The sequence below is a fragment of the Rhinoraja longicauda genome, chromosome 23 (assembly GCF_053455715.1).
Source record: "Rhinoraja longicauda isolate Sanriku21f chromosome 23, sRhiLon1.1, whole genome shotgun sequence".
In the NCBI taxonomy this organism is placed as follows: Eukaryota; Metazoa; Chordata; class Chondrichthyes; order Rajiformes; family Arhynchobatidae; genus Rhinoraja; species Rhinoraja longicauda.
Window position 1 is genome coordinate 10,559,169 of NC_135975.1, and position 24,228 is coordinate 10,583,396.

Below are 24,228 nucleotides of genomic sequence, written 5' to 3' on the forward strand. Positions count from 1 at the left end.
AGAAGGAATGGGTGACGTTTCCGTTTTCTTTCACATCTCTAGTGGAAGTACTGATTGACTCTGTACTCCTCATATTCCAACTCGTTGTAGATGCAACTTTAAACCAAGAATAACTCATTTACTGGACACGTTTGCCTCCTCCAAACACGGATCACGGAACAGAGCAGGGCGATGTGATGGGGCGATGCGATGGACGATGTGGTGGGCGGTGATGTAGTGGGCGATGTGATAGGTCGATGCGATGGGGGATGTGACGAGGCGATGGGCGGTGTGGTGGGTGATGCGCGATGGGATGCGCGATGGGATGGGCGATGGGATGGATGATGGGATGGATGCGCGATGGGATGGATGCGCGATGGGATGGGCGATGGGATGGGCGGTGGCCGCTGCCAGCTCAGCAGCGTGCGCGGCCCGGGCAGACACGGTGCGGCCGCGCGGCGCGGCGCAAATGAGTCGAGCGAGGCGAGCAAGACAACGGGGCGCGCGACGTGGCGGTTTGCGGCCAATCACATCTCGCGCCATAACCGACCAATCATGAACGGCCAAGGGGACGCTGAAGGCGAGGCGGGAATTCAGGAGGCGGCCGGCGATTGGCTGCAATCGGGGACCTATTTCCGGCTGGGTGCAGGAGTGGGCTACTTCCGGTAGCCCCTCTGAGAGTGGAGACGCGGGTCCTGAAGTGCGGAGAGGTGGGCAGCGATGGTTTTTAAATACTTATCGCCTTATTGTTTCTGTTTCATAATTGGTGTCATTATATTTTACTGTGCGCGCGCTGAAGAAAGTGGTAGAGCGTTTAGGTTCGAGCAAATATAAGGTTAACTGTTCTTTTATGATGAGTGACTTTTGAGGGGAAAAAGGCTATTTAATTTGCGTTTTTATGATCTTTCAATTAATGGTAATTTGCTGTTGAATTATGAAATATTGCCATACCCACCCAATCTATTCATATCTGTCTTGTCGAACCTGCATTCCTTCAGAATGAAGAACGGTCTCGACCCGAAACGTCACCAATTCCTTCTCTCCAGAGATGCTGCCTGTCGCGCTGAGTTACTCCAGCTTTTTGTGTCCATCCGATAGAGCTCTTAGGGCTAGCGGAATCAAGGGGTATGGGGAGAAGGCAGGAACAGGGTACTGATTGTAGATGATCAGCCATGATCACATTGAATGGTGGTGCTGGCTCGAAAGGCCGAATGGCCTCCTGCCCTATTGTCTATGTATCTTCTGTTTAAATCAGCATTTGCAGTTCCTTCTTACATATTATAAGTTTGAAAATGGATCTGGAGAGCATTGAGATGTTTGACAATGGAATGAAAAGAATAACTTTTTGTAAGTGGAGATTTGAGGATAACTATGTAGGATAATCTTTAAATTAAGAAAATAATCCATTTATTATAAGGCAAATAACTGCATTAGGAAATAAAATTTCAAGTTCATCACAGAATGGCTCTGGGTATTATTTTTTTATTGATTGTTCAATAAACTTAAGCAAATGCTGAAGTACTTTTCAGAATTATGTGAATTTTGGCAAAGGTTAGTAGCTTGAGACTGCATTCTTTCTTTCTTTTCTTGATTAAAGTTATGTATAGACCCTAGATGTGTTAACCGTGTCCTTTTGATTTAAAGTTCTTATTCAGGAGAGCCAAGGTATGTATGGAACTGTCTTTGGGCCAGCTTACTTGCTAGCAGTGTGTTACAGTTATCTTTAAAGATATTTTAAGGTGTTGAGGCAAACATGTGTAAATTGATTTAGAGAGAGCAGTGGAATAAACAAATATGTTAGAGATCTTCAAACTGATGAGGAATGCAAATACAAGATTGAAAATGAAGTGTCTGTGCAAGAGTTGAATATATGTGGCAGTATTCCAGGAAGTTTAAATCATGCAATTGGAGGAAATTTAGATGCTGCAATCGGAGGAAATAGTTCCTTCATGGTAGAAATGGTGATCTGCATGAGGCTGTGCATTTTTTTTAACAAGGAAACCGAGCTTGCCAATGAACAAAGGAGTAAGTAATTGTTCTTGTAACCTGTAGTAATTGGAATTAAATTGCCTGTAAAGATTGGCAGTCACGATGAATATTATTGTATTGAATTCCATACAACATTGACTCATGGATATGCACATCTTTTGCTGTGTTTTTACAAATGAAGGTTTCTTTATGGCATTTGACAATGTTGAATATTTTCTCTTCATATATTCATCAAGCTGAGAAACCTATTGGTCCATACTCTAAGTATAGAAAGACAAAGTGCAGTAAATTATGAACTAGAGCAATGGTATAAAATCTGTATGGACTGATTGCTTTAACGCTTAATTTATGTTTGTAACTATAAAATGAATATTACAGTAAGATCCCTTGGTAAGCTTTATTTTTAAACCAAAGTAATAAGGAAATGTAGAATTTATCCCTCAAGATTGGCATGAAATTATTTAATTGGATAGAGCCACTTGTATGTCCCAAGATATTCCTTTGAATCCTGGAGACCGTTCACTCTGCTTTCACTCTACTCCAATCCACTTTCCCAATTTCATTGTAACAGTGCTACAGGATCTTTAAAAATTGTCAGAGAAGACTGAACCCTAGCTCGTCTCTTCTGGAAGATAGTACATCAAACAATGCACCTATAGAGATGGCTGCATTTGATACAAAATTTCCTTTCTCCTGTGGATTGTTGATTGTTTCTATCACTCGGACAGCGTCTATCTGCATTTGGAAAGGGAGGACTGCTAAGGGATATTCAGTGTGGCTATGTCAATGAAAACAGTGTCCCTAGAATTTAATTAAGTATTTTGAAGAAGTGACCAGGACGATTGGTAAGGTTGAGGGTGGGGGGGGGGGGGTAGACGTTGTTGTTTACGTTGACGTTAACAAGGCCTTTGATGATGTCCTGAATGATGCGTTGGTTCAAAAGGTTGATGCAGAAACTTTAAGGGGACCTGAGGGGCAACGTTCTCACATAGACTGCTAGGTGTGTGGAATGCACTGCCAGAAGAAGTGGTAGCAGATACATTTACAACATTTAAGACGTTTGGGTACGTGGATAGGAAAGGTTTTGAGGGATGAAGGGCCAAACATGGGTAAATGGGGCTAGTTCAGGTAGGCACCTTGGACAATATGACGGAGTTCAGCTGAAGGGGCTGTTACTACTGTGCTGTGTAACTCTGACTCTCTTGGAAACCAGCATTGTCTGCAGGATTTATTGTCACCGTCTTCATTAATGAAAATAGAACAGTGAGTGTTTACAGTAGGAGGCGTTGCAACTGCTTTCCAAGCAGAGTAGGTTTCACCAAGGGAATAGAGTTGATGATGTTTATGGAAGCTCCAGACAGTGCTCATAGCCAGCTAGAAGACCAGCAAGCGAATTACAGCATGTCTGACCGCATTGCTGGCAAATGACTAAGCATGGAAGAATATTTAGATAGCAGGCATTGGAACTATACTTGAAACTTGGTGATCTATACAATTTAAAACTTGTACCCAGCTGTACACACTGTTAATATTTTATTCTCTTAAAACCAGTTTTTTGTTTCTTTTGTTCTTGCAGAAAAACTGAAAACATGATGGGTTTGACAAAGCTAGTTTTGTACCTAACTATGTGTGGCATTTATGCTCTAAGTAAACCCACTGAGAAAAAGGATCGAACCTTCCATGACAAAGAGCTGAGTGAAAAGGTGCATGATGACGCTGAGAACTTTGATTACGACCATGATGCTTTCCTTGGAGCTGAACAGGCAAAGACATTTGACCAACTCACTCCTGAGGAGAGCAAGGAGCGACTTGGGTGCGTAAGAACCTGTGTATATGAAAGAAAAGCTCCACAATAGTGTTTTATTTTCAATGTTCGAATTAAATATGAGTTCAGTATGACTGCATGGCTAACTTGTTACTTCATCTGAAAGAATACAAGATTTCAACCCATAAATGCTGATTCAAATTAGGATCTGCATGAGTGAATATTGGGAATTTGAGTTACAAGTTCGATTCTTTACCACCAATTAATGTAAGACTTTTTCCCCCTCTCCTTATGGTAGATGTATGCTACAACATTGAGGGTATGGTAAGTCCATAAATGATGTCATCAAGTGCTAAACCACTGCTGGCAAAATTGTTAACCCCTTTATAATTAAACCGAGTACACCAGAGGGGTTTAGGTCTTCAAGATGGTTATATATTATCTGAACATTTACATTTTTTAAAGTAGGGGCTGGGGTTGAACCTTGACTGTTGTAGTACTCAACCAACAATTACTTAAAAAATGTTTTTTTAACAGTCCTTTTAACAGGATCTTTTAATTTCTGGTGGGGGGTTTTTTACACACACTGTTGAAGCTGCTGTTCTCTGAATTGTTTAGGTCTCCCTAAGTCACATTTGGATAACGATAGTATGTGCCTCTCTGGGCTGGTCACCACTTCTGTTAGAACTGGATTTTCTTGTCCTGAGATGTATTTTCCACAGCAAATTTAATCAAGATGAAAAATGTGCTGAACTGTAATGGAGGATTTGGCAATTTTGGCAATATGAAACAATTTACTATAGGTCCTTTGACAAAACGTGGGTGGAAGGAGCTATATAATACAGTGTTACATTCCTAAGTTGAATACATTTTATGTTTCTGGATCAATCTGGAGGCAGGTGGGTTAATCAACACAAACTACTTTTTAATGCAGGATGATGCCTTCTCTCAACAAGAAGCTGTAATCTGAAGGTTAAGAATTAACATACGTACTTCATTTATACCTTGATAAAATAAATGAATAGAATTATTATCTAAGATTATTTAATTCTGTGTAGAGTCTCCATTTGTTTTAAGGATGATTTATTGTCTTAAAGATTTAGTTCACTTTTTTCCCACCGGTCTTTATCTCAATTGTCTACTGGACACACCCAAAGTGTACTTTCTTCTATTGCATTCTCAGTTTGTTAACGTTGCTAATCTTACTGCATTAACTAAACTTGTATTGCAGCCATGCTCTTCCCCTCGGCTATGAAAGCAAGCTTAAATTATCCAATGTACAATGTGCAGCGAAGCTGCTCATGTATTGCGGGCATATAGTCAATAATAAATTACACCTCGAACCCCGCATGCTCAATTACTTGAGTGTGTGCGGTTGTGGGTGCAATTTATTTTCTTAGTCTGGAGATATCTTTTGGAAACAAACCAAATAAATGTGCATGTTACTGCATAGATATTTTTTGAATCTCATTCTACATCAGAGTGCCTGGAACATGCTCATTAATATGTTTTTATTTGCCAGCACACTAAAGCCTTAAGTTGGTTTTGCTTACTATTTTGCAGAGCATAGGCTGGCTCTCCACTTTTAGGACCATTCTAATAGTTTTTGTGGAGTTGTCATTTGATTTGCCTCATGTCTGTCCTACCAAAAAAAAGCCCTTATGAGTTTCTAACTTTTTGCAGCTTCTCTATCCCTTGGCAAAGTTGCAAATGCTCACTTAAGTCCACTTGTTGCCTTCATACCCTAATCCTATGGCATGGATTGCATTCCTGGTTCTGAAGCAAATGTTATCTTAGTGATGTACGCTTCACCAATGACCTGTTGATTTCTCCTGCCTGCCCCCCCATCCCCCACCTTCTGTTGTTCGGGACTTTCCATGGGAATTTCTACTAGATTAAGGATAAAATCTATAACTTCTATTTGCACTTTATCTGCACAGTTCAAATTGGAACAAAATTGTTAACACTCCTTTAAGAGAGTTGTTGTGCCTACATGGGAACTTAAATTATGGATATGGAAAGGGGGATTGTTGGTAGGAAGAGAGCATGTTGAAGGTTGATTTGGATTGAGGGTTGATGCTTTGGAATGGTACTAACAATCTATGCATTAGAAAATATTGTTTTCACTTGGATTCCATTTGTTTCCTGACACCTAGTGAACTAATTGCTTTCATCAAAGGTACTTTTACATTTGTACTGGTGCTCAAAAGAGCATAAATGCAAAAATAAAATCTGATGTTGGTAGCACTCTAAATGCAAAACTGTTGGTCCACAAGATGTCTGATACCGTGTGGTCTTTAAATTTGTAACTGGGTTTTCTGTTGCCATTTGCTCATTTAATGTCACTAAGAACAGGGCAAATGGAGGAAATTGTCATACAAAACGTATGATTCTGGGATTCCCTTGAACGCAATGTAAAAGTGCCTCTCGATCAGCTTCAAGCTTCTGTCCTAATCTTTCCCGGGTTTTCTGACTCTCCCAACAGAAAAATTGTAGATAAAATCGATGGAAACAAGGATGGGTTTGTTACAGAGGAGGAACTTGAGAAATGGATTAAACTTTCTCAAAAGCGTTGGATTTACGAGGATGTCGACCGTCAGTTCAAGGGTCATGATCTAGATGCCGATGATCTTGTGACCTGGGAAGAGTACAAAAATGCGACCTATGGGTTCCTGTTGGGTAGGTTAATTTTGAAAACCCTTCAAGGTCCAGAGTCTGACCCTGCCATCTACACATTTTTTGTCTCTCTGTTTATAGAATGATAGTAGATAAAATAGATGATGATAAGGACGGATTTGTGACGGAGGCAGAGCTGAAGTCTTGGATAAAGCGGGCTCAGAAGAGGTACATCTTCGAGAATGTTGGGCGCCAATGGCCAGATTTCGACAGTAACCAGGATGGGCTTGTCTCCTGGGAGGAGTACAGAAATGTAACATACGGCTACTACATGGGTAAGGAGCAGCAGGCAGGACAATGGCAGCATGCAAATTATTGCGGGACAAGAATTGATGGCCGTAAAACGGATGGTGGAATTCTGGTGCTGACCTACCATGCTGAGCAAATGATTTTCTAAGAATTACTTTGCTCCTGGCATATTCGAGATTTCAGCTTCACTACTTTACCCTTGTGGGTCGTTTGATGCAAAAGTTCATCAATCAGAAATTATATTCATTCTTGCAACCTGTACTGCACTTCAGACCTGCAACTTTATCCGTGGGTTTTCTCCTTTTATCTTTGATCCATTCTTTGCCTAAATCTAGCAGCTATTTTAATTTAGGAAAGTTCTTTGATTCAGTTGGCTACTTGACTTAGGGCATAGTAACAGGTAGGTTGTTGATCCTGTTCCACCATCCATTTAGATCATGGTTGACCCATACGTTGTCTATACGGTAAACCTTTGTTTATATGGATCTCTATAATGGCTTTTGGTTATAATGGATGGACAAACCAACCTTAGCCAAGCCTGGTTGCCAACGCCTTCCCCAGCTGCTTCCAGGCCGGGGCCGTCAACTCTCCTGGATTCCAGGCCCAGTTCCAGACGGAGTGTCTAAAGTAGGGTCTCAGCCTGAAACATCACCTATCCATGTTGTCCAGAGATGCTGCTTAAGCTACTGAGTTACTCCAGCACTGTGTTCTTGTATATATTAACCAGCATCATCAGTTGTTTTGTTTCTACTACTTTTACAATGAAAATCCCTTACTCAGTTATAGTGGATAATTGCCAACATTTCTAAAAGTTTGGATCATGTGTTGAATATCCTTTTCAGACATGAGATTGCAGATTGCTTTTAGAGGTAATAATTTTCAAAATGTTCTGGTAGAGGGAGAAAGTAATTTAAAGTAGCAAGCACTTTTAAGAGAAGCAGGAAAGTCTAAATGTGCAAAGTTTGTTTAAAGTGGCTGTGCTGGTTAAGGAAGTATTTGCAGAAAGTCTTTAGCATGCTGGAGTTTATAAATGGACCAGGCATGTTTTTTGATCAGTTAATAGGATTGGAAGGGACGTTTGGAAAATAAACATTGGCACACATTGCTTGCCTAGTAGCATATTTTTGTGCTGTAAATTTTGTGTTATTTGTGGACATTGGTTATTTTGGTTAAATTAGTTTAGCATTTGGGTTAGGATTTTTTTTAAAGAAGCATGCTATTTTCATTTTGCATTTGTACGGTCACTCTAGTACATGATTGGGGTAGCTAGTGTAAGCAAGCAACTATTTCACCTTTTGAAGATTGAGCACATGCAACATTTCTGCACTCTGCGTCCATCACTAAGACATTTTATACTATTCATTCATTTGCCAGGTAAGTACTTGAATTTTAGACATTTATTTTGTAAGAATAGCAGTCTCTTTATTTTGTTGCTGTAATGTTCTGTCTCCTCACCACCCAAGTTGATTGGTTAAAAAGTAGAATTAACATATAATGAGGTCATTCAAAATTTACTTGGTGCACATGTTTGAACAATTACAAAGTGGCTGTGGGTGAAGATGGTGTCCGTAATGCGGTTGGGTCAAGTTGAGGGTGCTTCAATTTTGGTCAATGCTTCACATTGATATAGTTTACCTATAATGGAAGGCTTTTTCTAAACTCATTTTATAATTTTGAATCCAAAGGGTATTTACTTGGTTAATGTTGGTATAATATTTTAATTGAATGCAATAAACAATTTGTAGGAAGGAACTGCAGATGCTGGTTTACACCGAAGATAGTCAAAATGCTGGAGTAACACAGCGGGACAGGCAGCATCTCTGGAGAGAAAGAATGGGTGATGTTTCCGGTCAAGACCCTTCTGCAGACTGAAAGTCGGGAGAGGGAAACGAGATATGGAAGGGTACAAAGAACATGCAAGGCGTGAAAACGATAGATCAAAGCAGATGACAATCAAGGAAATGTATAATGGTTTATTGTAGCTTGAGGGGAAGGTGACAACGACATTTCCTTGATCATTGTCTACTTTGATCTGTCCTTCTCTTGGTTCTTTGTACCCTTCCATATCCAGTTTCCCTCTGGATCTTAGTCTGAAGGGTCTTGACCTGAAACATCACCTATTCCTTCTCTCCAGAGGCTGCCTGACCCACTTAGTTTCTACAGCATTGTGTCTATCTTGTAGTTGAATTTGATTGGTTGATTAACCCCTGGCTGGGATATATTATTGATATGTGAATAGCTCGGCAATGCAGAGTCATAGAGTGATACATTGTGGAAAAAGACCCTTTGGCCCAACTTTCCCACACTGGCCAATATGTCCCAGCCACACTAGATGCACCTGCCCACTTTTGGTTGATATCCTTCCAATCCTGTCCTATCCATGTACCTGCTTAACTGTTTCTTAAATGATGGGATAGTCCCTTCCTCAATTACCTCCTCTGGCAGCTTGTTCCATACATCCACCACCCTTTGTGTGGAAAAAGATACCCCTCAGATTCCTATTAAATCTTTTCCCCTTCACCTTAAACCTTTATCCTCTGGTATTCGATTCACCTACTCTGGGCAAGAGACTGTGCATCTACCTGATCTATTCCTCTCATGATTTTATACACATCTATAAGATCATCCTTTATCCTCCTGCGCTCCAAGGAATAGAGTTCCAGCGCACCCAACCTCTGTCTATATCTCACACCCTCTGGTCCTGGCAACATCCTCGGAAATCTTCTCTATACCCTTTGCAGCTTGACAACATCTTTCCTATAACACGGTGCCCAGACCTGAACACCACACAGTCTAAAACAGTGTTTTAAACTGGGAAACGGTGGATAAATCATTTGACTGAGTTCTGCATCTGACTGGTTCAGTCCATCAGTAGATTTTGCCTTTGTGAAAATGTCTTGGCTGATGGACAACTAGATGGGTCATGCATGAGGCAAGTAGGAGCTTTTGAACCTTAGTAAAACAGCACGGAAACGGGTCATCTGGCCTAATGTGTCCATACCGACCAACATGTCTTCCTGAACTAGTCCCACTTGTTTACAATTAGTACTTCTCTGAACCTTTTCCATCCATGTACCTGTCCAAATGCTTTTAAATGTTGCAATAATACTCGCTCCTCCTACTTTCTCTGGCAGCTTGTTTCATTACCTACAAATCTGACCTTTGGGTCCCTTTTAAATCTTTCCCCTCTCACCTTAAATCCGTCATTGTCATCGAGCTATAAAGCATGAAAATGGGCCATTCGGCCCAACTTGCCATGCGCACCCCATCCGAATTTGGCGGAAAATTTCCGCTTTATTTCATTTCCGCCATTCTGATTTCACTTCTCATTTTTCCGCAAAAGAGTCGGTAATTGCTATTTGCCTGTTCGGCTGCTAATTGCCGAATTAGTGGCAACCCCTAGGTCCTTAGGGGTTCCGCGAGAAATCCCCCAGCGCCCTCGAAGTCTCGCACCTCGGCTAGGCAAGGCAGCCAATCACGATCTCATTGGGACTTCCATGGCCAATTTGTCAATTTGGCCTCCGCGAGAAATCCCCCGCGCCCTGGGAGTCTCCCCAAAAATGTGGCACCTCGGCTGGGCAAGGCAGCCAATCTTGACCTCATCGGGACTTCCACAGCCGATTGGTGGGTTGAATTTGCAACCAGCGGCTGGGGCTCTGGAACTCCAGCCCAGCTGGAGCCAGCACATCTATCCCCATAGCCGACTTCCTTGGCCAGCTGAGGCAAGGCAAGTTTATTTATATAGAACATTTCATACAGCAATGGCAATTCAAAGGGCTTTACACAGAGCATAAAACTACAGAACAGGGAGAAAAGGTAGGAAAATACATAATAATAATAATATATTCCTTTATTCGTCTCACACCGGGGAAATTTACAGTGTTACAGCAGCAAAGTGGATAGCAAGAGATCATTCATTATAAATAAAAGATACATAACGTCATCAGTTTTCTGTGTGTTCTTAGCTGTTATTGTTGACTCGACAGCTGGGAGCAGTGCAGGTTGTGCCGTCTCACAACAGCAGGAAGGAAGGACCTCCTATATCTCTCCTTCACGCACTTGGGGTGAAGGAGTCTGTCACTGAAGGAGCTACTCAGTGCAGTGACAGTGTCCTGCATGGGGTGGGAGTCGTTGTCCAGCAGCGATTTTAGCTTTGCCATCATCCTCCTCTCTCCCATCGCCTGCACTGAGTCGAGGGGGCAACCCAGGACAGAGCTGGCCTCCTGACCAGCTTGTCGAGTCTCTTCCCTTCCGCCGCTGAGATGCTGCTGCTCTAACAGCTCTAGAAGCTCTAGAAGATGGCCGATGCAACCACCGTGTTGTAGAAGGTCCTTAGGAGTGCCCCCTGCACTCCAAAGGACCTGAGTCTCCTTAGCAGATAAAATCTGCTCTGGCCCTTTCTGTATCGCGCATCGGTATTTTCAGTCCAGTCCAGTTTATTTTTGAGGTAGACATCCAGGTACTTATAAGAGTAATAAGATAAATAAATAATAGTTATAAATAAGATTAATAGAGTAATGGGAGATCATGACAGAAGCCTCCTCGTGGTGATCCCTCGGAAAAGTCGATAAGATGCACTCTGTGACGCGTAAACCGACAAAGCTCTAGAACCAAGAGTGCCAGAAAATCAGTGGTGGAACTGTAATGAGTAAATATTAAATTTAAGTGCAAGATTATATAACTATATATATTAATTAATTAAGTCGGGGTTAAAATCTAAAATACAGCAGAATAACCTTTTTGGGCTGATTATCAATTAATGTGCAAATTTACTTCAAGTACTTCCATAAGCTTAGTTGAGTCACATATATCAACTCTTTCTTCATTAATTAGTCATATATTTTATGACCATTGTTCTTTTATTCAATACCAAGAGAATTGGGATGTGTAGGGAAAAAGCAAAATAGAAAAAAACAAAACAATTTTTTCTTTGTGTTGCACAAAGTATCTCTGTTCAATAACCTTTCTATAAATAGCAGAATATATTCATGATAGGCCTGACATTGTACATGTGGTCCAAGAACTACAGACTGTTGGAAATAATAGTTGTTTTTCACACATGAATGTAGGGCAACGCGTACGCGGATTTGGTGTGCAGACTTTTTTGTTGCTGAAAAGTTGCATTACGCGCCATATTATGAATTTTGATGTAACATTCTGAATTTTGAATTGGGAGGTCTGTATGCGAATCATGTTGGCATTCTGGGCTTGTCCCATTTTCTCGTATTTGGCCTATATCCTCCTAAATTCTTCCTATCCATATGTGTCCAAATATCCAGCTAGACTAATTTATCCTGAGAAAAAGATCGACAATACCCCTTCTCTATTCCCCCCCCCCCCCCCATGATTTTACAAGTTTCTATAAATTCACCTCTTGGCCTCCTTTGCTCCAGTAAAATGCAGTCACATCCTATCCAGTTTCTTCATATCACCTGTGCCGTCCAGTTCCAACAACATCTATGTGAATCTTTCTACACCTCTCTTGCTTAATCACATCCCTCCTATAGTGGAACTGCACATAATATTCAAGGTGTGGTCTCTCTAATGGTTTGTACAGCTGTAATATGACATCCTGACCCCTGTACTCAACGCCTCATCTGATGAAGACAAGCGGGCCAAATGCTGCCTTCACCATCTTGTCTACTGTGTAGCTATGAATTTGTTCCCCTGCTTAGTCACTTAGATCTGTTTTTGGTGATATTTTAAAAAGCAACATTGTCCAGTATTACATCAATCTTTAAGGGCGGTGAACAGTTGCTTCAAGATTTTGTGCACATAAAATATTCTTTCACCAACTTCACACTAATTTGTCAATAAGGGTTTCATGAAAATGATTTGTAATTTTGAGTCAATTATTTATTAACAGTACATTCCCTGTTATATGGAATTTAATGGGCTGTATTACTTAGTCACAGTGGTAAACTATTACTGTAATCCAATCTTTCATCGATGTACAAAGATTTAATGTTGAGGAAAATTAGAGGTTCGGGCTTATTTTTGGAGCACGCATTTTTCCTATACCACTTGAAGGGATTTGATTTCTGTGACTAACATTTAACTTTGGTTTTAATACCCTTTTGAGGATATTGGGATATTTAAACAATTTGACGTGCTAATGTTGTAGATTTAGTAACATATTGTAGACTAATGTGTTCCCTGCAATGTTTGTGTTTCTTTGTTTATACTCTAGGACAGTTTGTGTGTGATCAGAAATAACAAACTAGAACTTTCACTGCTTGCATATTTCCCTTTTAATTTGATAGCCAAGGCCAACTTTGAGTCCTGATTTAAAGAGAACTAAGATAAATGCCAGCATCTACTTGTTTAAATAGATTTTAAAAATTTCATGAATAGGGAAATCTCTCGAATGCAAATCATATTATTTTGACATAATAGGACACAAATACAAGTTTGTGGAAATGGGTATACTAAAATATGTTTAAAATAATGGTTTTGTGTTTTTCTCATCTTTCACTATATACCTGAGAAAATACGCTCTGTTCAAGTGGTTAGGCAGGACTAAAGGCATTGAAGTATTTTTAAAATGGATGCATCAAAGTTGTTTTGACTAGCTACCAATAAAAATAAACTTAAATTGAAACACACCATTCACCCTGGAACTGTTTGTCAATTTCTGATCAGTCTCTTTACTAATGGTGGATTATCTCTTTCCTTAGACTGACTAACACTTCCTTCTCTTTTTCACCACCCTGACAAATCATCCTTCTAAACAAAAATATGGCTTGATCTCCACAGAGGATGGTGATACTGATGACAGTTACAACTACAAACAAATGATGGCAAGAGATGAGCGTCGATTTAAAAGGGCTGACCAGAATGATGACTTGTTTGCTACAAAAGAGGAATTTACTGCTTTCCTGCACCCAGAGGAATATGACCACATGAAGGACATTGTTGTGCTGGTCAGTACTTCTGAATTGCCATGGAGCTTTTCTGCGATTAAAATCAAGAAAATTTCCCATTAAATGGAACTTGAGCAGAATTAGTCAAAGCCCATTTAGTCCATATCCGAGTTTATGCTGCATATACTTCCTTCCGCTTGGCGTTGTGTAAACCTATCAATATATTTTTCATTTTCCCTCGGTATCTAGTTAGTTTTCCCTTTGAGTTCCGTGCATAATATGCAATAGGATAAACCTGCACTGTAGTCTTTAATTATCCTTTCATGAACCATATAGAGAGTGTTTATGTGAATTATGACTTTTTGATCTGAGCCAGAAAAGACCACTGTGGCCTATTTTTCTGATTCAAAATCAATTTTGCAGGAATAATTTGTTTTCGCATTAGTTCTATAATTTAGTTTCCTGAATGATTTGTAGGAAAAATCATTAAGTCCCCAAGCATCCTGTGGAACGTGATCATCACCGTGCACAATTAACCCTAGGCTTTCTTCCAAATGTAACTGTCTCCCTTGTTCCGACACGTATGAGAACTAGCAAGAGGTGCTTTTGGGCACGATGAAAGATTTCTATTGCTATGACTGATAACTTTTCTGATTATATAGTCTTGTGGACTATCTAGGACAGAACTCGCAATGTGAAGAGATATTAAGTTAAACCTCTCTTTTGCTTAGCTTTTCTCTATGTAGCAAGCAGAACTTGTGCACACTATTAGCATCATTTTGCATTCTAGTACAAAAATATACAACAGTTTTTTTTAAACTGCTTCTCTGACAGGAAACCATGGAAGATATTGATAAAAATGCAGATGGCTTCATTGATCTGGAAGAGTATATCGGTAAGTAGACCAGACTTATTGGAAGAGTGAAAGACTGCAGAAATAAAAACAAGAGGCTGCAGATGCCAGAATCTAGAGCAACAATCTGCTGGGGGAATTCAGCAGGTCAATCCGCCTCTATGGATGGAAATGGGCTGTCAATAATTTGGGTTGGGACCCATCATTTGGACTAAACGAAGAGTCCTGACTGAATTATTGTTTGTTCACTTTCCTCCATAAATGTTTCTCAGCCCATTGAGTTCCTCCAGCAGATTGTTTAAAACTGGACTATAAGGTTGTTCCTAATCATTTCTGTTAGCTTGTTTCTGTTAGTTTCTGTTTTAAAAGGTAGATTTGTCCACAAGGGATAATGGGTCAAAAGCCAGGTTGATGTGAACTGATGTGTGGCTGGAGTAGAAATCATGAAGAAGCAAAGGATTTTGACATGTTCGGCTAGACGTAGTAACAATTGGTTAGAGCTAAATTATGCAGGAATCTTACTGCAACATGCTTTGGTGCTTGGGAGGAAACTGACTCCGGTGAAATTGGATGATGCTGTGGATCTGGAAGTATTATGGTGATGAATTCAGGCAACATATGGCTGTACCTTTTTGGTATTAAATCATCTGCCCCTTTTCACTGGTTTCAGGAGATATGTACACTGCAGACAGTGATGGCCACGAACCTGAGTGGGTGAAAACTGAGCGTGAGCAGTTCACAGAGTTCAGAGACCGCAACAAAGATGGTAGAATGGACAAAGACGAAACCAAAGATTGGATCCTACCAGCTGACTATGACCATGCTGAGGCTGAAGCCCGCCATCTCGTCTATGAATCTGATGAAAACAAGGTGAGTTGTGGACTCAACCTATACAGCCTTTCTCTATGAATTCAGTGACAGTGCCACTACCTTCCCTACTGCTTTAGTAACCTGTTTCTTCAGCTGAATGGGGCTAGGTACTTTCTAAACCATCTATGTAGGCACAAAATGCTGGAGTAACTCAGCAGGTCATCTATACATCCATTTCAAACCATCTACAAGTCCATTTCGGATACTCTTTAAAGCTATGGTCATATTCTCTGTGCATGCAAGTGACTTATGATATTTATCTGATAACTATCCCATAAAAATGCTTGTGTGACTTTCCTACAGTAACTACCGGAATTTAAATGAGCTTATTAAAATACATAATGAATTCTGACAAAATTGGATATTGAAACAAAAGTAATCAGTCAAATGAGCATGGTGTTGGTGTCAGAGAAACCAAATACAAGTTGAACTCCTTCAGTGCACAGGAGTGACGATGCTGCAAATTGCCTGTCACTTTTTCAATCTTGGGTCTGTTACATTGTCCCAACAAAACATAACTTGAGCTGAACCACACTTCATATTTTTGTTTTTTTTAGTTTAGAGATACAGCGTGGAAACAGGCCCTTTGGCCCACTGAGCACCGACCACCGATCCCCGCACATTAACACTATCCTACTTCTAGGGACAGTTTACACATACACCAAGCCAATTAACCTACATACCTGTACGTCTTTGGAGTGTGGGAGGAATCCAAAGATCTGGAGAAAACCCACACGGTCACGGGGAGAACGCACAAACTCCATATAGACAACACCCGTATTCGGGATCAAACCCTGGTTTTCGGCGCTGTAAAGTAGCAACTCTACCACTGCGCCATCGTGCTGCTCATAGTGTAGCCATGTTGTCGCATTCACGACTTGATGGTAAATTCAACAATATTGGACAACCAGATAGTTCCTAATTGTATTAGAATTGGTCAGTTTCAAGGCAAAGTCATCCACCTGTAATCTTAACTCTGTTTCTCTCTGTCCACAAATTCTGCCTGATCAACTGGATATTGCTAAAATGTTTCTTTTCTTTCAGATTTGTTTTGTATCTCACCATGACCACAATGTCATTTTTCCTGCACTTCTATCCATTCTCATGACCCCCTATTTGCATTTGTCCAGATAGATTGCCTGTGATTGATGAGCGTTTATGATCTCTTTGTGTCAACCGGATACTTTTGGTCTCCATACTATTGCAGACATTCCCGATTTGTTTTCACCACCCCTCCCTTCTTTGCAAAATAACTTTTTTTTAAACTTATTTTCTCAATTCCTTCTAGTTCTGATGATAGATCATTGATCTGAAACTTTAACTCTTTTTACTCTCCACAAATGCTGCCTCATCTGCTAACCTCAGTTACAGGCAGCGTTATATAATGTTTACTAAATGGATTAGTTACATTACACATAGTTGGAGCCATAGTTCTGAAGACATTTTTCTGTAACCCTGCTAACCATTACCCTGACACATACATTCAAATGTGAGTGCACAGCACACGACTGGGGTTCATATGTTGGAATTTGCTGTATGTACAATTTTAGAACTGATGTGGAACTTGAGATAGTAGTAAAGAGCAATAGACTTGGAACTTGTGAGATAGTAGTAAAGAGCAATCATTTGCAATTCAAACATAGATTGTTTAGGTCTTCAGTGCCAGCAGAGAATAATTTAAAAATTGTCAAGTCACACAAGTGTTAGCATGATATGTTGCTAATCTTTTTCCCGAGGAAAAGGTTAGTTTAGTTTTGAGATTCAGCATGGAAACAGGCCTTTAGGCCCACCGGGTCCATGCTGACCAGCACTCACCTGTACACTAGTTCTATCCTACACACTAGGGACAATTTAGAGAAGCCAAGTAACCTACAATGCTGCACAGCTTTGGAACGTGGGAGCACCCAGAGACACCCCACACGGTCACAGGGAGTACATACAAACTCCACACAGACACCACCGGTAGTCAAACCCAGGTCTCTGGTGCTGCAAGGCAGCAACTGTACTGCTGGGCCACTGTGCCAAATGCTTGTGGAATAAATTATGGGGATAACTTAAAATGGACAGTTTAACTTCAAGAACAATTGGATGTGCAGGGGTAAAAGCTTAAACGGTACAATGAATGGTATTCTTTTAGGGGTAGGATTGTTGGTTACTTAATATTATGTTGTTGGGTGCTCTTAAGTTACTGGGTTCTCTTGTAACCATTTATTTTCCTCTTCTCACCCACCCCAATTTTTTTTTGCAGGATGGGAAACTCTCAAAAGAAGAAGTAGTAAACAAATACGACTTATTTGTGGGAAGCCAGGCCACAGACTTCGGGGAGGCCTTGGTACGGCATGATGAGTTCTAAGTGTACGGATAACCACTGTGGGGAGAAGAATCCATTCCATAAAGAAAGGATAATTTATTTTTTACACTATACTGTTTTCACTCTTTACATCCTTGGGCTGTCACAGAATGTGACTCGGAGGCGGGGAGGGTGGGGGGTTCCAAAGAAGCAGCTATCCTGTCCCTAGAGAGCAATGTGTAATTAGATGTTTACTTGCAATATCTGTAAAACCACATTTTATATGTTGTACTTCCCTTCCTTTGATCAAATATTGTAGAATTTCTAATCTGATAATCCCATGTTAAATCTGTACAACTTCCATGAAATTCAACTTGGTTTCTAACAGATCAGAACAATTGTAAAGTGTATTTTAAACAGATTTCCTGTTTCATACCTGAAAAGTAAGAAGGGATGAAGAGTGTACAACTGCCATTTGAGTTGCTTACAGCAGCATTGTTGCAATGTATGCAGCGGAAAACAAAATGCCTTTGGTAAACTATCTTGGCCATCTTTTAGATTGTGTTCTAATGTTCATCTTATAACGTACTGTCTTGGTGACAGTGGAATTGTCCCATTTATTATGTGACATTAATGGGCAGAAAAATACAAGCCGTTTCACTAAATCTAAATGAATGTGCTGACTTAATACATCCCAGGTGTCATGTAACCTTCTGCGAAAGGCAACAGTACTTTGGCAGATTTTTCTCCAAATTCCTTGGGTATTGAAGTGTATCTTATAATGTGTTTTCTACAACATGTCCTTTTTGTATATAGTACTGAGTACACAATAGCAATCATTACATTTATCCCTTCGCTTTTCAGTGGCCTTGTGATGCCATATATTTTAACAGAATCTAGAATAAAAACATTTTTAATCCACTGGCAAAAGATTTCTCTATGATAAGAATAGGTATCCCATTCTGCAGATCATAAGCTTTGGAGACATATCTTGCAATCTACATTTTATTTCACAGTTAATGTGCAAATCCATTGTTATATATTTACGACCATCTTGTATTGGAGGCAAAAATATATTTGGAGAATATAAATAATGTACTTCAATAAGATCCTTGCAGCTATCCACTAAATAAATTCAGTATTATGTTTGTACATACAATGAAGTGCATGTAGTTTATGGATATTAATACATAGTGTGTATAAATGGACTGTGTATATTGTGCAGTAAGTACACTTAGATTTATAAAAACAGACTGCAAGGACCAGCAGATTGGCAGTAATAACTGCTTTGAGAAACATTCAATTTTTGATTCATTCATTGAACTAGAAAGGATAAAATGGGCTAATCATGGTGTCTGACTAGATAGATATACACTCATTGACAATATGATTTGTGTTTTTTGCCTCTGACTACACTGGTGTTCAGTAACACTGGTTTTGCTGCAATTTATGGTTTTGATATGGAGAATTATTACGAAGTTCACAAATGAAGTGGGAAGGAGATACGAAGACTTGAGAGTGGTTCAGTTTAGTTTTATTTTGGTATTGAAAGTCTAACTTGCTACAATCATGCAGTGTAGTTATTCTCAGGTACAGTAGTGCATTCTTAATGTTTTAAGAAACTTGCTGTTTAAAGATTACACTAATTATGTTTAAAAAAATCTCACTCCACTGTCTAATTCAAATTTAACAACATCCTGGATTATGGTTTTCTCTTCCTGCCCGTAACCCACCAACTGTATTCCGATTAGTATTTAGGAAGAAGTTAAAGGAGCAACTTTTGTTCTGATATCTTTTTCAATATTCTTCCTGCCTAAACATTAACACAACTTTCTCATTGAGCTGTAGGCTTGCATTTCTATCTTTGAATTTGTATTATTCCTTGCATTTTTGTTTAAAGGGAGTGCAGCCTGCATTTAATAGAGATTTCTTCATTAAGTAGCAATGATATAGCCTTTGTCCTCCGATGCCCAGTTCATGAATCATCAAAATGCAAAATCGCAGTAATCAAGGTGAAACCAACAAGTGGACCGTTTAGCTAAATTTGGCTTGTGTGGATTGAGGAATTGCAACAGTTGTGCAGCTGGGCAATATTTTGCTGCATACTAGATGTTGGCTTTTTGTTTCCTAGCCTCAATTCCAGCTCCTAGTTCAAACGTCAAAAAATGGGATCAGGTTCTTTGCGAGGCACTAAGGCATTATCCTGATGGTCAATTATCATTCGCACTGAATCGGTTATGAAATTAGAAGAGCAACTTGGCACTGTTAATAGTGATGACCTTAAGGCATCGCTGTCCCTTCCATTTAATGTCAATGTTATCGCCACCATTTTAGTGTCATATTCAATCTATTTTCCGTTTTGCAGTACCACACCAGATGTATATCATTTTCTGGCCTTGCTTTCTCCGTGCAGGTGTGCAGCCTGTGCTAGGTCAGAGAGAGTGGTCGGCATGGACTGGTAGGGCCGAACGGGCCTGTTTCCGTGCTGTAGTTGTTATATGGTTAAATGGTTATATGGTTATTAAAAGGTCTTTGCCTCTAGACATTGAAGGAATATATTTTTTTCCAGAATCCAGTGGTTAGAAATGTGCAATATGAAGTTATAAACTAGAATATAATGGAAAATGTTGCTTTGAGAGAGTTGTGGGCTAACTATCAATGGATATTTGGAATTGCAATGGTTATCACGGTGACATTTTGCCTCACGACTGATGGCTTTTAACAACCCCTTGTGGCTCCCTTCCGGAGAATCCTGATTTCACTCACCCTGCCTCCCTGCAATGGAACATATCAGTCTTTTTTTTAAAAGTAATTCCTTTTTCGAGGTGAATTGAGTCATTTCATTTTGACACTAACATTTTCAAATCTTAAATTTGAATTGAGATTGGTTCTTGTTTCTAAAATGGGGAAGGTTGGCCATAATTCCTCCATTAATGCAACTTTCTGTTCAATTGTAGCTTGAGGTGAATTTGGTCTGTCCCGCTAGTTCCTAAATCTTGATTGAAAGCAGGATTACCTATTTTAAAATATTTTTTGAATTTTATTGGCCAATTTTCAGAAGTGCATTGAGGGGATCTACTAACACTTTAAAAAAAAGATTAAGTGCTGTTCAATCTGATCAGTGTCATGGCACCTCTCACCCAGTGTGAGCATTCCCTAATTTATTTTACAAGACCAGAACATTTAAGCTAATGCTGTTTTAAATTGTTCAGTGCATGATATTTATTATTTTGGAAAATGGAGGCATTATTGGTAAAGTCAGAATTCCTTTTCATCCCTAAATGAACTATTGACTGATTAGCTCAGCATGGTATTAAGAGAGCAGTTAAGAAATTGCCACATTCTTATTTATCTGGTCACCCATCAAACTATTACTAATAGCAAAAAGTGGTTCTGGGAATATTAAGTGTACTTGGATTTTCATACTTTGAACAAAACTCTGCAGTTTACAACTACAGAGTAAGATTAAACCATTTCAGTTTTGTGGAAGATTTGTAAAGTGCTGGCTTCATCTTAGAACAGGAGATATGCATTTATAAAGGATTTTGTGCAAATTTTAAGCAACCAAGAATTCTAGTAGATGGAGGATATGTGCATACCAATAAGGTGTGAAGGCTGTGCTGACATTCTGTAAAGCGGTTCAGCTTGAGATTTTTTTGCTATTGTAAAGAGGCAGTGAACTAAGAATTCTTTAAGTTTAGATAGTACCAGATTCCATTATTAATCGCTGTATATTTTGAAAAAGGACTTTCATCTTAAACAAGTTAACTTAGACTATTCCAAGACACAAGTGACGATGCATTTAAATAATGACCAAACACTTGTGCCTCAGTCGATGCCATGATTACATGAACAAGGTGTTGAAAATTTTAAAATGCTTGAAGATACAGCGCAAGAAATGGGGGGAAAACAGGTGAAGAAACAGATTGTTTAGTCTTAACTGGTTCAAAGTATACTGCAGCATAATGTGTTTTCAGAGTACACATTTTGAGTTATCAGTTCCTGCTGGCAATTGGTGCATGTTTCTGTGAATGAAACCAGTAAGATCATGTGACAAGAATGACCTAATGGATGCAGTACATCAGTGGGATATTCAGCATGTCTAGTATATTTTCACCTTAACTTTTATGGCCCATGACCCTTGATCTGAGTTGTTACTTGCAATGTGCTTGAAGTTACATTTTCAACACTAGTACATTTTAATGTAAAATGTTTGCTTCGAGTTGAATTCTAATCTTCAATAAAAGTTTTTTAAGTAAAATTGTTTGATTCTGTCTGGTTCTGTTTTTTCCAGTTTTCTTCTCTTTAAATATCATGATAATGGCGCAACTGAGTGGATTGCTAGGCAATTTGAGAGGGGGCATCTGCTTCCTCCAAACGAGCAAATTCTCAATTGACGAGCTTCCAGCGGACACAGTGTAAATTACTTGACACGGATTCATAAGTATGATGATAAAGGTTAATATTTCAGTTTTATTCAGATGTGAAGACATTTTAAATTTTCCTTGGATTAATCTGTGCAGAGATTTAAAGACAAAAATATGGCATAGGTTAATAGCCTTTATCTTTAAATTTCACACTTTTGTTATTCCATTGTTCCAGATCCAGTAGGAAATGTAAGAGATCAATCTCATTGAGTCGCATAGCATGGAAACTTCCTTCGGTCTACTTGCCAATGCTGAACAAAATGCCCAATGTACACTAGTCCCTCTTGCCTGTGTTTGGCCCATATACCTCTAAACTTTTCCTATCTATGTACCTGTCCAAATGTCTTTTAAACGCAGTACCTACCACAACAGCCTGACATCAGTGGTGGGGAAGATGCTGGAGTCAATTATAAAAGAAGAAATTGCAGAACATTTGGATAGCGGTAACAGGATCGTTCCGAGTCAGCATGGATTTACGAAGGGAAAATCATGCTTGACTAATCTGGAATTTTTTGAGGATGTAACTAGGAAAATGGACAAGGGAGAGAGAGCCAGTGGATGTAATGTACCTGGACTTTCAGAAAGCCTTTAAGGTCTCACATAGGAGGTTAGTGGGCAAGATTAGAACACATGGTATTGGGGGTAGGGTGCTGACATGGATAGGAAATTGGTTGGCAGACAGGAAACAGAGTAGGGATTAACCGGTCCCTTTCAGAATGGCAGGCAGTGACTAGTGGGGTACCGCAAGGTTCGGTGCTGGGACCGCAGCTATTTACAATATACATTAATGACTTAGATGAAGGGATTAAAAGTAACATTAACAAATTTGTGGATGACACAAAGCTGGGTGGCAGTGTGAACTGTGAGGAGGATGCTATGAGGATGCAGGGTGACTTGGACAGGTTGTGTGAGTGGGCAGATGCATGGCAGATACAGTTTAATGTGGATAAATGTGAGGTTATCCACTTTGGTGGAAAGAACAGGAAGAATAAAAAACAGGAATTCTGTTATTAGGAAGTCATTAAAGGAAGAGGCGGCGTTGCGCAGCAGCTGCGCTCACCTGCAGTCCGTTTGTCTTGAGTTTTTTGTTGTTTTTGGTCTTAATTATAGTGTTTTGATGTGATGTGGTGTTTTTTGTGATTGTGTACTAGGTGTGAGGGGGGGGACGGGGGACTGTAAAATTGTCTCTTCCGAACCGAGACCCGACCTTTTTTTTTTCTGGGTCGTGTTTCCGTTCACGCTGTGTTTTACCATCGGCCAAACACCTGGAGCTGGCGGCCTCCACCTGGGCTCTGGTTCGTGGAGCTGGCTGCCTTTGGAGGCGATGGTGGCACTGCGAGTGCGGCTTCGGCCGCGGGCCGCGTGTATATTGGAAGCTCGCAGGCCCCTGGGTGGGGGCCGACATCGGGAGCTCCAGCAGCGGCAGCATCTTCGCCCGCCCCGAAATGCGGGGCTTGGGTCGGCCCGCCGCGGACCTTTCACCGTCCGGCGCGACCAGAAATAGGCCGCGGGATTTTTTCCACCTGGCAGGGGCTTCAATGTCGGGAGTCAAGACCGCCCCGACGTGCATTGGCAGTGTCTTCACCCACCCCGAATCGCGGGGCTTGGGTCGGTCCGCTGCGGACCTTTCACGGTCCGGCGCAGCCTGAAATAGGCCACGGGATTTTCTCCGCCCGGCATCAATGTCGGGAGCCCCGACAGCCCCGACATGGCAAGTTCAACAGCCTGACTGCGGGAGAAGACGGCAGGGGAAGAGAAAATACATTCTGGCCTTCCATCACAGTGAGGAGGTGACAGGATGAGACCCACTGTGACGGATGTTTCTTTTTTTTTGTTTTTTGTTGGTTTGTGATTTTGTGTGTAATTGCTTATTTTTATTGTTCGACTGTGGGTAACAGAATTTTGTCCAAAAGACTTGTTTTTTTGGATGACAATAAAGGTGATTCTGATTCTGAGGAAGGCAGATTATTATCTGAATGGTGTCAAGTTAGGAAATGGGGAAGTACAAAGAGATCTGGGTGTCCTTGTTCATCAGTCACTTAAAGTTAGCATGCAGGTACAGCAGGCAGTGAAGAAAGCTAATGGCATGTTGGCCTTTATGACAAGAGGAGTTGAGTATAGGAGCAAAGAGGTCCTTCTGCAGTTCCACAGGTCCCTAGTGAGACTGCACCTGGAGTATTGTGTGCAGTTTTGGTCTCCAAATTTGAGGAAGGATATTCTTGCTATTGAGGGCGGGCAGCATAGGTTCACTAGGTTAATTCCCGGAA

The 24,228-nt window shown here is 40.3% G+C and overlaps 1 protein-coding gene across 2 annotated transcripts; it reads left to right on the forward strand.

Annotated features, from left to right (window-relative positions):
- Window positions 1-569: 569 nt before the first annotated feature.
- On the forward strand, window positions 570-21,751 carry LOC144604847 (calumenin-like). 2 transcript variants are annotated; one of them, XM_078419598.1, is made up of 7 exons: window positions 570-689; window positions 3,545-3,781; window positions 6,219-6,412; window positions 13,415-13,581; window positions 14,356-14,416; window positions 15,045-15,244; window positions 17,493-21,751. In XM_078419598.1, exons 2-7 carry the CDS (start codon window positions 3,558-3,560, stop codon window positions 17,595-17,597), a joined length of 951 nt encoding a protein of 316 aa, XP_078275724.1. In that variant the 5' UTR covers window positions 570-689; window positions 3,545-3,557; the 3' UTR covers window positions 17,598-21,751. The 2 variants fall into 2 exon arrangements, with proteins under 2 accessions (XP_078275724.1, XP_078275722.1); XM_078419596.1 differs by lacking the exon at window positions 6,219-6,412 and adding an exon at window positions 6,491-6,684.
- Window positions 21,752-24,228: the final 2,477 nt, after the last annotated feature.